This window comes from Saccopteryx leptura, chromosome 1 (assembly GCF_036850995.1).
Source record: "Saccopteryx leptura isolate mSacLep1 chromosome 1, mSacLep1_pri_phased_curated, whole genome shotgun sequence".
Lineage (NCBI taxonomy): Eukaryota > Metazoa > Chordata > Mammalia > Chiroptera > Emballonuridae > Saccopteryx > Saccopteryx leptura.
In genome coordinates, this window is record NC_089503.1 from 316,780,816 (window position 1) to 316,795,382 (window position 14,567).

At 39.4% G+C, this 14,567-nt stretch overlaps 1 protein-coding gene across 1 annotated transcript in view; it reads left to right on the forward strand.

Annotated features, from left to right (window-relative positions):
• The window catches only part of ATXN10 (ataxin 10), a 173,595-nt gene that overhangs the window by 61,796 nt on the left and 97,232 nt on the right, over positions 1 to 14,567 (forward strand). Inside the window, exons 8-9 of the mRNA XM_066358660.1 lie at positions 9,715 to 9,823; positions 11,840 to 12,009. Of these exons, the coding sequence (XP_066214757.1) occupies positions 9,715 to 9,823; positions 11,840 to 12,009 (279 nt within the window). The remainder of the gene's footprint in view (positions 1 to 9,714; positions 9,824 to 11,839; positions 12,010 to 14,567) is intronic.

Sequence of the window (14,567 nt, forward strand, 5' to 3'; positions counted from 1 at the left end):
CGAGATCGCCATGCAATGGAGCTGCAACCTAGCTGGGCAGAGTATTGCCTGGTAGGGCTTGCCGGGAGGATCCCAGTTGGGGTTCATGTGGGAGTCTGTCTCTGCCTCCCCACCTCTCACTTAATAAGAAAAAAAATTTTCTAGGCAGATAACATCAAATACATGCATACATACATACATATGCACGCACATGAATATATTAACAATGAAATCATTTTATGCCATCGTTTTATAAATTCCTATTGTTTCTTCTCCTGAATGTAAACTCCATAATGGCAGAAGTTTTTTGTTTTTTTTGTTTTTTTTCTAAGAGAGGAGGAGAGAGACAGAAAGGGAGAGAGATGAAAAGCATCAACTTGTAGTTGCATCACTTCAGTTCATTGATTGCATCTCATACATGCTTTGACGGGAGGGGAGGGGCTCAAACAAGCTGAGCCAGCAACCTTGGGCTTCAAGCTAGTGACCTTTGGGCTCAAGCCAGTGACCTCACACTCAAGATGGTGAGTCCACGCTCAAGCTGGATGAGCCTGCATTCAAGCTGGTGACCTCGGGTTTCAAACCTGGGTCCTCGGTGTCCCAGGTCAATGCTCTGTCCAGGGTACCACCAGTGGTTAGACAGGGGGCAAACGTTGTGACCAAGTTCATGGTACTATGTACATAATAGGCACTTAGCAGATGTTTTCTGAATGAATAAACAAGACTTTCTGAATGAGTAACACTCTTACTAAAGGATTTATCATCATTTATTTGCCCAACTACGGGGAGTTGGACATTGAAGTTGTTCTCATCTCTGTTTGTTGTAGATGGTGCTATAATGCGTGTCTCTGTAGGTACATCTTTGTACATTTTCATGCTTCTTAACCTAGGACAGTCTTCAAAGTGGACTGTGGGGTATAGGGTTTATCCAATTCTAAAACTTTTGATGCACATTTTAAATCACCTTCTAGAGTTTCTTCTGACCATGATAGGAGGCTCCTGTTCATCCGCCGTCCTGTTTAGCTCCTTCAGGGGTTGTTGGTCCTCTTCAAGCCTCCCCGGACCTCCCAGGTCCTCACTGAGCTAGCTCATGTTACCTCTGTTTCCCTCCCTTTCACTTCAGAGATTCTCTTTATTTTTATCTATTTCTTCTTCCCTTTGCTCTTCAAGTTGGAATTGTTTTTTCTCTGGAATACTATTCAGCATTAAAAAGGAACCACATTTCTGAGAACAGAGATGAATCTCAAACACAGTGACTGAAAGAAGCCAGATGACTAGAGAGCATACTGTATGATTCTATCTCTGAAAGATGATAGCAGACAAAACTTGTGCATTGTGGCAAAGCAGCTCAGGTGTCACCTGGGACTGGAAGTGGAGGGACGCGTGGGAATGTCATGGGTGATGGAAATGTCATTCACAGCAGTGTGCGTTGACACAACTCAGTTCCGAAGACTTAAGAGCATGTATTTTATTGCATGTGAATTCCACCTCAATGAAGTTGATTTAAGCATGTTGAAAAACAGGACAGGGCCATTCTACACAAATAGGAATGCTGGAGAGGGAATCACTTTGGCAAATATCTATGTGGGGCGGTTGCCCTTTGATGGGCCCATCCACTGTCACCAGATGGGATGTGGGGAATGTGATCACTGCTCCATGGCGTCTGGAGAGCTGTATGTGATCCTGTGATCCTCAGAACTCCTATTACATGTATAGGATGTGATTATGACTGTTCTACCATGAAGGTAGTTTTATTCTTGGTGAATATACTTTCTTTCCAGGTTACTTTACTGCTGATTTTCATGTAGGCCATGTTAGGTCTCATTGATGAAGTCCATTTTTTGTGTGTGTTTTTTGTTTGTTTGTTTTAGTTAGAGGAGAGGAGATAGAGAGACAGACTCCCACATGTACCCCTGACCAGGGATCCACCCGGCAACCCCCTCCCTGTCTGTGGCCAGTGCTCAAATCAGCTGAGCCATCTTCAGTATCTGTGGCCCATGCTCGAATCAGTCAAGCCACTGGCTGAGAGAGGGGAAATGGGAGGGAAGGGGGAAAAGGAGGGGGAGAGGCAGTTGGTTGCTTCTCCTGTGTGCTCTGACTGAGAATTGAACCTGGGACATCCATACGCCAGGACAACGCTCTGTTCACTAAGCCAACCAGCAAGGTCCTGAAGTCAATATTTGAATTTTTAATTTCTGTGAAAGAAGAGGAAAGAACGTCCTTGCTCAGGGCTTGTCTGTCCTTTCCGGAGACAGATTTGTCTGTTTCCAGCAGGCGGAGCAGTGAGCTGAGCTTCAAGGAAGGTTAAAATGATTTTTCTAGGAGGCAGAAACAGAGACAAAACTTAGTGCTTGTTAAGTCTCAGCTTTACATTTTTTTCAAGTTATATTTATAATATAGAGGAGTTCAAATTGTAATAAGTTGCCTGATGTAACTATGTTTAGGAAATTTTACATTTTTTCTCCAATTAGTTTTTTCTCTAAGGAGGGAGAAATTATTATATCTTAAATGATAGAAAGTTGTAGACAGTTTCCTTTTGGAAAGCCCAAATAGTTCACTTTTTGATAATTCATTGATCTATATACACTCATGACTTGTGCATATTAGTGTATATATATGATATCCTTTCACTTAGAACTTTAAAAAAAGCTACAGTTTTTAACAAGACCCATTAAACATACTATGGTGTGCTGGTGTTGGCCTCTTCTGACGGATGAGGGTCAGAAATTTGTTAGCAGATTGTTAAACTTTTTTTTTTTAAGTGAAAAGCGGGAGGCAGGGAGGTAGAGACGGGCTCCTACATGCGCCCTGACTGCAATTCACCTGGCAAGCCCCCTACAGGGCGATGCTCTGCTCATCTGTGGCTGCTGCTCCGTTGCTTAGCAGCCAAGCTATTTCAGCACCTAAAGTGAGGCCATGGAGCCATCCTCAGGACCTGGGGCCAGCTTGCTTGAACCATTCGAGCCATGGCTGTGGGAGGAGAGAGAGAGACAGAGAAAGAAAGGAGGGGGAGAGGTAAAGAAGCAGATGGTTGCTTCTCCTGTGTGCCCTGATCAGGAATCGAACTTGGGACTTCCACATGCTGAGCTGATGCTCTACTGCTGAGCCAACTGGCCAGGGCCAGGTTGTTAAAATCTTGATAGCTTGAAATCATCCTTGGTTGGAGTATCTGTGCCTTGGAAATCAGTGAATGTACAAGTCAGTCCTTTAGCCTCCTGCTTCTTCCTCCCCTCTGTCCACTTACTAGCAAACTGCTGACTTTATCCAGTGAGGTTCTCATCATGCTATGGCTGGAAAATCAGAATGACACAGTTACTTTTTTTTTTTTTTTACAGGAACAGAGAGAGAGTCAGAATGAGGGATAGATAGGGACAGACAGACAGGAATGGAGAGAGATGAGAAGCATCAATCATCAGTTTTTCGTTGGGACACCTTAGTTGTTCATTGATTGCTTTCTCATATGTGCCTTGACCATGGGGCTACAGCAGACTGAGTAACCCCTTGCTCAAGCCAGTGACCTTGTGTCCAAGCTGGTGAGCTTTGCTCAAGCCAGATGAGCCTGTGCTCAAGCTGGCGACCTCAGGGTCTCGAACCTGGGTCCTCCGCATCCCAGTCTGACACTCTATTGACTGCGCCACTGCCTGGTCAGGCCACAGTTACTTTTTATAGCATGTTTATAAATGTATATATTTGTTTGGCTTTAAGAGCTTGAGGTTTTATTTATTATCTCTTCCTTTATAAAAATAGCCTTAGATTCCCATATTAATATACTTGTTTCTATCTTTTGGTATAATTTTGTGTATTTGTTTCTAGTTTTTGATATTTTTTTTTGTTCTAATGTGCTTAATCTTTAGGATTCAGTTTAGCTTTATCTTGAGTCTCGGTCTTATTTGTTGCCAGTCTTGCTTTCCTTCTAAAAGTTAAAAAAAAAAATTAGTTTTGTTTTTTTCTGTGTGCCATATATTATGAGAATTATTGTCAGGTGTGGTGTTTCTTTTTGCCTCATTTCTTGCATCCCCAACTTTAGCTGTGCTGTCTGTTAGACAGTAGGTGTTAAAGATACACTGCTCACAAAAATTAGGGGATCAGGGAACGATCAGATACTTCAATACTTTCAGCCTTTTGTGTAGCGCATTTTCACCAAGGAAATAAAAGTTGGTTTTGCATCTCATTTGTATAATCAAACAACTTTCTTTGACTTGTCATTTGCTTTTGTGATATTCTTGTTTAATAAAAAAAAAATGCTTTTTAAAATTACTTCATATTCATTTTGAAATATCCCCTTATTTTGTGAGCAGTATGTATTTGTGGAGTAAGTAAGAGTAGCCTTTCATTCCACATGCTGACAGGGGATTCCATTTTTGTATTAAGAAAATGATATTTGTTTTATTGTAAAAGGACTATTCAAACTGAAGTCAAACATAAGTTATGAAGTCCCCTGTAATGCCCAGCCCCCATCTGTTTTCTACAAACGTGTCAGCATGTATGCTTTTCTTTTCCTGCCAAAGGTTTTTTGGGTTTTTTTTGTTTACCTTTTTTTTACAATTCTGCATATTCTGTTCTTTAACTTGTTTTTTACTTACTCTGATGTGTCTTGTACATATTTCCACTTTAACACAATTATGTATTTTTATCTCTTTTCAATGGTTGAATACTATTTCACTGTATAGATACTTCATAATTTTTTCAGTTCTCTGTAGATGGGCATTTTAGTTGCTTCCAGGTTTTGTTTTTTTAAAAACCTTTGCAAATAATGTTACAGTGAACATTCTTGTAAAAATATCTTTGCAGTTTTGGACAAGTAAATCTGGGATTATAAATTTCTGGAAATTGAATTGCTGAATCAGAGAGTATGTTTATTTAAAATGTTAGAAATATTTCTAAATGATACCTCAAGAGAGCACCTGAATGTGTGGGGTCACCAACGCTTCACTAATCATATTTAATTACCATTTCTCTTTCATTTTTGTTCAGGGGCCAATATGTTAATTTGTTTTCATATCCAGTTACCTTTTATAATACATTTATTAAAGATCATTTTCAGAAAATTAATCTTTTTGTCATATATAATATTTTTTGGAAACTTTTTCTTTTAATATTTTGTTTGAAATGATATATGTATTCTTAGCCTTTTAGAAGTTTTCCTTTTTGTTTTTAAATCTAGGTAGGCTTCTTAATTTTATTCTTAAGGCTTTTGCAATATTTTATATACTTAGTAAAACCTCCACTTAGGTTGTGGAAATATACACCTGTATGTTCTAGTTCTTTTAGTACGGTGTCTGCATTTTTGATTAACCTCTAATTTATTTTTGAGGAAGGCATGAAGTATAGAGCCAAATGAATTATTTATGTCCTTTGACTTTCCAAGATTATATAATCTTTGATGACTGCTTGGGTTTGAATGTTGATTTCTTCTATCACCAGGTGTAAGTTTTTGGAAGCGTTATTTACCCTCTGTGCCTCAGTTTCTGTACCTGTGAAAGGAATTGTTTTTGATGTAAGCATCTAGTGGACAGACTGATATGTAGCTAATGTTCCCTAAAAATTAGCTTTTCATTATTCTAGCAATATCATTTCATGAATACATTTATCTTTTCCACTTAATATCTATATCATGTATTAAACTTTGATATATTTTTTGGATCAATTTCTGGATTGCCAGTTTTTTATAGAAGGAAGAAAGAAGATAATGAGCAACTGGCAAAGAGTTCAGAGGGCCGTGAGAGAGTACGCAGTAAAGGAGGTGGGAGCAAACTCACAGATAGACGTACACGCTGTCCGTGCGGGAGGCTGTAGTTGACCGCATTCCAGCCAGACCCAAGCCATCTTCGTTTATATGGACAGGAATCGTTTGCATTCTTATCATTTTTCTGCATTTGTTAATGTTGTAAAATAGCTCAAGGACACTAAAGGTCGAAGACAGATTTTCTAGACAGTGGAACTAATCTTTTTTTTTTTGTCTTTTTGGCCCTCTTCAAAACCTTGTTCCTTTGATTTGCCTTTGTCTTTTTTAGTAAATCTGCTGCTGTCTGATGTAATGAGTATAGCTTTATAATACTTACAAACACTGAAAGGGCATGTGATGCATTACTCTTTATTTTTTAAGAGAATTTTTCCTGGCAGTTATTTCATTATTAATTTCCAGATGTTCATTAGAATCCTTTCATTTATAAAGGATTCTATCCTTTATAAATAGGCGGTGGCGCAGTGGATGGAGCATCGGACTGGGACGCGGAGAACCTAGGGTCGAAGCCTCAAGGTTGCCAGCTATAGCACGGACTCATCTGGTTTGAGCAAGGCTCACCAGCTTGAGCCCAAGGGTTGCTGACTTGAGCAAGGGGTTACTCGGTTTGCTGTAGCCCCACAGTCAAGGCCCATAAGAGAAAGCAATCAGTGAACAACTAAGGTGATACAATGAGTAATTGATGCTTCTCATCCCTTTCCCGTCCTGTCTGTTCCTATCTGTCCCTCTCTGTTTTCTCTGTCTCTGTCACACACACACACACAAAATTAGGAATGTGTTCGGTAGAGATCAAGTTTTGAGAGTGCATTATTTTAGTCAATATCGTAGAATTTAGGAGCTGGAAGGAAACTTAGATCATCCAGTCCCCTAATACCTGCTCATTGCCATTCTAGTTAAAACGACAGTCCTCTGTTCCTATGCCATTGCCCTATTAAAAACAGTTTTGACATATTTTATCAGTTAATATTTTATATGTACCTCTAGAAGAGTCTTCACATGAAAGTGTACTGCAGTTAGCACATCTAAAAATTTAAACTTTTAGTATCAAATAAACAGCATTTACATTATTGCCATTGTATATATTTTCCATGTTTGTTTATTTATTTTTCTACTTTTCCCAGTGAGAGGAGGAGAGATAGAGTAACAGATTCCTGCATGTGCCCCAACTGGGATCCACCCAGCAACCCCCATCTGAGGCTGATTTTTTGCCCATCTGGGGCCATGCTCGCAACTGAGCTATTTATAGTGCCTGAGGTGGAGTGTCTGGGGCAATGCACTTGAACCAATCAAGCCTTGGCTGCAGGAAGAGATGAGAGAGAGAGAGAGAGAAAGAGAAAGAGAGAAAGAGAAGGGAGAGCAGGACAGTTGGAGAAGCAGATGGTTGCTTCTCCTGTGTGCCCTGACCAGAAATTGAACCCGGGGCATCCACAGATCAGGCTGATGCTCTATCACTGAGCCAACCAGCCAGGGCCTAAGTTTATTTCTTTGAATTGGGATACAGATAAGGGCTACACATTGCAATAATTCCAATGTGATTAATAGGTCTCAAACCTTTTCATATATGGGTTCCTTCCCCCTTCTTCTTCCCCTCCCCCTTCTTCTTCCCCTCCCCCTCCCCCATCTCCCTCTTCCCTTTCTTTCTCCTTTTCCCTCTGCCTCCCCTCCCTTTTTCCTTCCTTCTCCTTCTTTCTTCCTTCTCCTTTTCCCTCTTGCCTCCCCTCCTTTGCTCCTCCCCCTTTCTCTTTCCCCTTTTTCCTCTCCCTTCCTTCTTCTCCTCCTCCTCTTCACTTCCTCCTCCTCCTCTTCCCCCTTCCTCCTCTTCCTCCTCTTCTTCCCCCTTTCTCCTCCTCCTCCCCCTTCCTCCTCTTTCTCTTCCCCCTTCTTTTTCTCCTCCTCCTTCCTTTCTCTTCTTTCTCCTCCTTCCTCCTCCTCTTCTTTCTCCTACCCCCCTCCTTCTCTTGCTCTTCCTCCTTTCTTTTACCTGTGGTAGTTATTTGTTGAAGAAATTGGATTGACTTGTGGAGTTTTCACCAGTTTGGATTTTGATGAGTACTGTATTTTTCGCTCCATAAGACGTACTTTTCCCCCCAAAAAAAGTGGAGGGGAAAATGCCCATGCATCTTATGAAACGAAAAATATGGTATTTTATTAAATATTTTAACACACCAATTGGTTCAGAATATTTTTTTTCTTATTTTCCTCCTTAAAACCCTAGGTGTGTCTTATGGTCAGGTGCATCTTTTGGAGTAAAAAATACGGTATATCTTTGTGGTGGCATTTGACATGTTTTTCTTTTTCTTGAATTTCCTGTGAATGGTAATTAGTTCCAGAGGCTTATTCAGATTCAAGATTTTCTTTTTTTTTTTTGTTTTTTTCAGTAATAGTCCATTGTTGGTGATTTGTATGCTTATCAAGAGGTTTATAATGTCTGGTTGTTTTTTTTGTGTGTGATAATGATTTTTACCTAGATCCACCAAATGTTAGGGTTGCAAAATATCATTCATTTTTTATTTATTGGCTGCAATATTTTATAAAGAGAATCTCCCCCTAATCAACTGTTAGGTTACACAAGGTACATTTTGCACTACCCCCTGCCTTAATTACCGATATTCAGAGTAATGAGTTGATTTTGTGGTGTCACCGAAAGATGATAGGAACCTGTTTTGTTTTAATCATTATGAACTTGTGACTTTAAAACCACTTGATTTAAACCACTTGACTTTTAAACCACTTGTTTTCAGTCCATTGTAGCTGTAATTCTTCCTAATGTTCTACATGTCTTTGCTGCTCTGGGGGAGCCTCTCAGGTAGCTTCTGATGTTTTCTGACGTGTTTCTAATAGTTTCAGATAGCTCCTCAGCCATTTAGTATGACAAAATGTTCTGGGTTATCTTGTCTGCATCTGCCCCAGACCTAGAGCCAGTCAGCCGCTTCTTGAAGGAGAAAGGGTATCGGGAAATGACCATCTGGGCAGCTATCCACTTAACGAAAGAGGATGCTGAAACCATGTGAGGATTTGCTTTGAGTCCTTTAAACATGGTATTAATTTCAGAGTTATCTAAATATTTCCCCCTAACTTTTTAACTACAAGTGAAGCTATTACATAAAATTAAAGATTCAAGGCATTAAAAATGTGTGCTGTTTCTTGCTATTTATTTTGAGATTTCAGAATGCTGTATTAAAATAGTACCTTTAAATCTCCTAATTAAAGAATAATAAATACAATTTAGAATTAACAAAGGCAGTAGTTTATTTTTCTTTTGAAGAATGTTATCTTTATGACCTAGATTTATAGCATCTACCACATGTTGTTAAATAATATATACTTTAAAAATGAGGTTCAAAATCTGCACAGAATTTTATTTTAAAATTTTAATTTGACTTTCTAGTGCCATGACATTAGTAGCTGGTAGTTTCTTGATCATCTAGTCTATTTGATAATGCAGTCTTTAGTAGTTATGTGAACTAATAATGCATTTTTCAGCTTACCAAGAGATTGTATATAGGTTTACATTTACCCAGAAATAATGCACATTCTTGTAGCCAGAGTTCTTTCAACCACAGCATTTTACAAGATTCCCGTGGACAAGAAATTAATGTAGTTGATGGGGTATTTGTATCTTTAAAGTAGAACTTGCCTCCTGGGAACACTTTAAAAAAGAAAGTATTTGCATAAATGTTATGTACATAGCTAGTAATTTTGAACATTCATTCCACTGTTGGAAGGTATTTTTTTGCTTGGATAAGAAGTTTTCTGGTTCTTTGCTCCAAGAAAACACATAATGACACGTAATCATGCGTTCTTGATGGTGGTGTCTGCTGTTAGTGAAAGTGATGGTTCCTGCACATCCTTAGTACTTCTGTGTTCTCTTCTTTAGATGTGTTATATGCACTGACTCTTTAATACTTACTGTAGTATTTCATTCTTTTGCAAGTTACTTATAACAGTCAAATCATGTCGCTTGATTTAAAAATGTACGTTTCGTTTTCTTTTAGGAGGTACTGGCTACAATTCGGCTTCTTGACGTCCTGTGTGAAATGACTGCCAATACTGACCTGCTCAGCTATCTCCAGGTTTATCCTGGTTTGCTGGAAAGAGTGATTGGTGAGTGACCCATCACATGTTATTTTTAATCCAGAAGTCTTTGACTTGTCAGACTGTAATATAAGTTCAAACACAGATCTGTAATTTTTCAAGGTATTGTTATGTTTTAAAGATTTGGGGGATATTTTTTTTAGAGGAACTATGGGGTTTTGGTAACAGCTTAGACTTTGGCCACTTCCTGGCTCTTTAGCTCAGGCTGCTTTGTCAGTATGTGAGGGTACTGAAGCTCACCACGGGGGCATTTCATCATAGGGGCTGTGATGGTGGGCAGGGGTGGTTTCGATGATGAGGATGGTAGCAGTTTTTATATTACGGTTTCACCAAATTTGTTAGTAAAATTTTTCTTAATCACATTTTTGGGGCACGAAAAATAGTGCCTTACACATAGTAATTGTGTATTTGATTCTTGTTTTTTAAACAAGAAGCCAGTGTTTGAAATATTACCATCTTTGCTAAAAAAACTGTTTGCAAATAATTCAAGTAGAACCTGTTCCTTGTGATTAGCCATGCTTATGGTGTTGCTATTCACTGTTTGCTGTTTTTTTCTTTAGAAAAGATTATACTTGGCCCTGGCCAGTTGGCTCAGTGGTAGAGCATCGGCCTGGCGTGCAGAAGTCTTGGGTTCGATTCCCGGCCAGGGCACACAGGAGAAGCGTCCATCTGCTTCTCCACCCCTCCCCCTCTCCTTCCTCTCTGTCTCTCTCTTCCCCTCCCGCAGCCAAGGCTCCATTGGAGCAAAGATGGCCCAGGCGCTGGGGATGGCTCTGTGGCGCTAGAATGGCTCTGGTTGCAGCAGAGCAACACCCCAGATGGGCAGAGCATCGCCCCCTGGTGGGCATGCCAGGTGGATCCCAGTAGGGCGCATGCGGGAGTCTGACTGCTTTCCTGTTTCCAGCTTCAGAAAAATACAAAAAAAAAAAAAAAAAGATTATACTTAATTGGAGACTTGTATGCCAAGAAAGATCAATCTGTAGTTAGGTGGGCAGATGAGTTAGCAGTGAACTGTAAATGATAGAATCTCGTATCAGTGTTTTATTTTTGAATTCAGTGCTTTTAGTAATAATTAAAACACCATAAACCTGGGAAGCTAAATCCTTTGGAAAAGCACGTGTTTGGAGCCATGCCAACTCTGAAAAATTACTGACTTCTCTGGGCTTGATTACTTCATCATAAAATTGGCCAAGAGAGAACTGCCTTTCATAGGTTTGTTGTGGTGGTTAAATGAGATACAGTGGAAACTCTTTTAACTACAGCTTCAGGAAGACTGCTTATTTTCATGGGCTGCTTAGAAGCATCTCCTACAGTCTAACAGTGTTAGGTTATTGCTTCTGAATGTAGCCAAGATAGATCCATGGAGAACACGTGCTGCCTTCTGATTAGGTAGGCAGTGAGAAGCACCCAGCATGCCCCGGGTTTCTGGTGTATGGCTTGTTACGGATAGGTGGTGTTTTTTAAAAAATTTTTTTTTTTTTTAGAGAGGAGAGAGAGACAGAGAGGGAGAAAGAGAGGAGAGACTGAGAGAGAAGGTGGGAGGAGCTGGAAGCATCAACTCCCATATGTGCCTTGACCAGGCAGGCCCAGGGTTTTGAACCGGCGACCTCAGCATTTCCAGGTCGACGCTTTATCCACTGCGCCACCACAGGTCAGGCTGGATAGGTGTTGTTTTTCAGACTTACGCTAACTGTTGCCATCACACCAGCTCTTTCATAAAGAAGTCAAAATTGCAAACCTTTTTCTAAGAAAGATGGTGGAAAATTTTCAACTAACTTTTTTTTGTGGATAAATAGAACACCCAAGCTGGGATAATAATTATGGTTTATGTCCCCAAAACAAGTCATGAAAAATTTTAAGCAAAAACAGAAGACCCTTTTAATTATTATTTAAAGAAAGCTTTCAGTTCTCTTCCTTTATTTTCATTTTAATCATTGAAATAAATTAGATTTTTTTCATGGAAAATTAGTACAAAATACTAAAACGTTTTCCTGTGGAAAATGAAGTTTATTCTTTTTGTTACAGATATTTTACGACTGATTAATGTAGCTGGGAATGACGCTGAAAACATCTTTAGTACCTCCGGCTCCATCAGAGCGGAGGGTGACGTCTCAAACATGGCTGAGGGGTTTAAGTCTCATCTCATTCGTCTGATCGGAAATATGTGTTACAAGAATAAAGACAATCAAGACAAGGTAAGATCGTTTCTTACTATGTGTCATATATATGTGACTTCATTTAGAATATAATATTTAGAATTGGAATATATTTATTTTTCGGAGAAGTTTGAAGTGCTAGGACGGTAGCTTCTGATACATGTGTGTGTGTTTGTGTGTGTGTGTGTGTGTGTGTGTGTACACCCTCAGGTATGCATAAACTGCCATAGTCATTTGTGTTAGAGTTTATATTTTGGGGATTTGCATTGTGTTTATCCTTAGTGTGTTTGAGTTAGTCTCCTTTCTTATACATTTTCTGTCCTAAGCCCATGTACTTAACCATACTTATGTCACGTAAAGAACAGACAATGAAAGCAGGTATTTCAAAAGCCTAGAAATTGTCAAACACATAGTAGAAATTAAAAGAACAGTAGTTATTATTGACATTGTCTTAAAAAAAACAAATTAACTTAAATCAGTGCCTTCCATTTTGGATGATAGCAGTTCATAAGCATTTCTTTTAGGAATTTTGAAATGGGTATATTAAATGTTTGGGAACTCGGTAGACCGCATTAGGAACCTGTTGTGCTGAATAGCTCGGAGGTAATTGTATTGATAATATGAGAGGGTCATAAAAAAGATGGCAAGAGAATTGGACCTCATGTGTTCCCCATTGAACTGACCTGCCTGTGGAGCTTGACTTCAGGTGGCATTTGTTTTGCTTTAGCAAATATTGAAGATATGTATGCTAGATTGCATTTTTCCAAGATGTTTATACAAATATCTATCATCCTGCAGGCATTCCTGCAATGTGACCTTGCCACTGCCCCATCAAGGATTGGCATTTATTTCTCCATCCTCTTGAATTTGCATGACTTAAGCCTTGTGACTACTGTTGAACAATAAAATATTGTAGGAGTGATCCCGTACCATTTCTGCTTTAGCGCTAGACAAGGTCTGGCAGGTCCTATTTCTTGCCTCTCAGAAGCCAATCACCATGTAAGAAGTGTGGATTTCCTGAGCTCACCATGCTGAGCGTGGCCACATCCCTATGAGAAAACCCTGGAGGGTGAGAGGCAATGAGGAGTGGGAAAGGGACTAGTTCATGGACAAGGCACCACATGTGAGTGAGAAACCAACTTGCAAGTGACTCTAACCCCAGTTTCTTCATTGCCCCCTTGATGCCACATGAATCAGTACTGAGGACTAGCTGAGCAAGCTCTTCTTGAATTCTTCATCCACAAGAGAGTGAGAAAAGTGAAAATTTAGGGAAAAAATTCAATTGTGTAGATTCTTCTTTTGGCCCTGTAAGGATACTATTGGACTGATCGTCCTACAAATATTAATTATAAACTCCGAACAAAAACAGCTATGTGGAGATACTCAAATTTGACCCCAGCAGGGAAGATTCTGGAGTTGAATTGACATTTGGAGGAAGGCACAGTCTGTGTCATGCAGCAGTTAAAGCTTTGGTAGGAAGTCCTACAGACCTTTTAGCTTAAGGTCTCAAAGGACAGTTTGAAGCAGCCCAGCCATTGGAAGGGGAAGGGGGTGATCCTGGAAAGTATAAAGCAAGCCCCAAATTCTCAGATGCTGATCACATGTGTGGGGTCAGGTGTGCCAAGAAGCCAAGCTCAGGATAAAGTAATTGTATTGAGATTTGAGTGGTCAGAATTTGCAGTTTAAATCTAACTAAGATAATTGCCTGCTAAAACAAAAATAACAGAGTCCTTTAGGGGAATATAATAGAATTCAGAGTTTCCACAGCATAACGGTACAGCCCAGATTCTCGTGGCACACAGAAATGTTCTCAGGATAAGGATAATTATTGAGGATTGACTATGTGATGACAACAGATGTTGGGTTTAGCAGACAAAGATTTTTAATGCAGTTATGACTGCTTAAGGATGTCAAGGAAAATATGCTTTTAATGAATGAAAAGATAGCATATGTCAAACAGCAACTATAAAAAAAGAACCAACTGGAAATTCTAGAACTGAAAAATATAGTATCCAAAATAAAATTTAAAATATTTTACTGAACTTAACTAAGTAGAAATGACAGAGTAAAGAAAAGGGTTGATGCCCTAGGGACAGATCAGTAGCAATCTAGTCTAAATAGCAGAGGAGAGGAAAGCCTGAAAATAACATCTTCATCTTTTAAGATGCTAAATTTTAACCCTTTGAGTAGTATGAACGTTCATGTATGTGCTCGTGCCTCCTGTCCATCCAGAGTATGATCAGTTTATTTTAAAAATGTGTAAGGCAACATTAAAAAAAAGGCAAATGTGACCTGTGGTGGCGCAGTGGATAAAGCGTTGACCTGGAATGCTGAGGTCGCCGGTTCAAAACCCTGGGCTTGCCTGGTCAAGGCACATATGGGAGTTGATGCTTCCTGCTCCTCCCCCTGTTCTCTCTCTATCTCTCCCTCTCTCTCTCTCCCCTCTCTCTCTCTAATAAAAATGAATAAATAAAATCTAAAAAGTAAATAAATAAAAAAAATTTAAAAAAAAGGCAAATGTATGTTCTTGTTTCCATAAATTGGTTATCAAACAAACTTGGTTTTAAGTTAATAAAACTGGAACTGGAACTAATTTC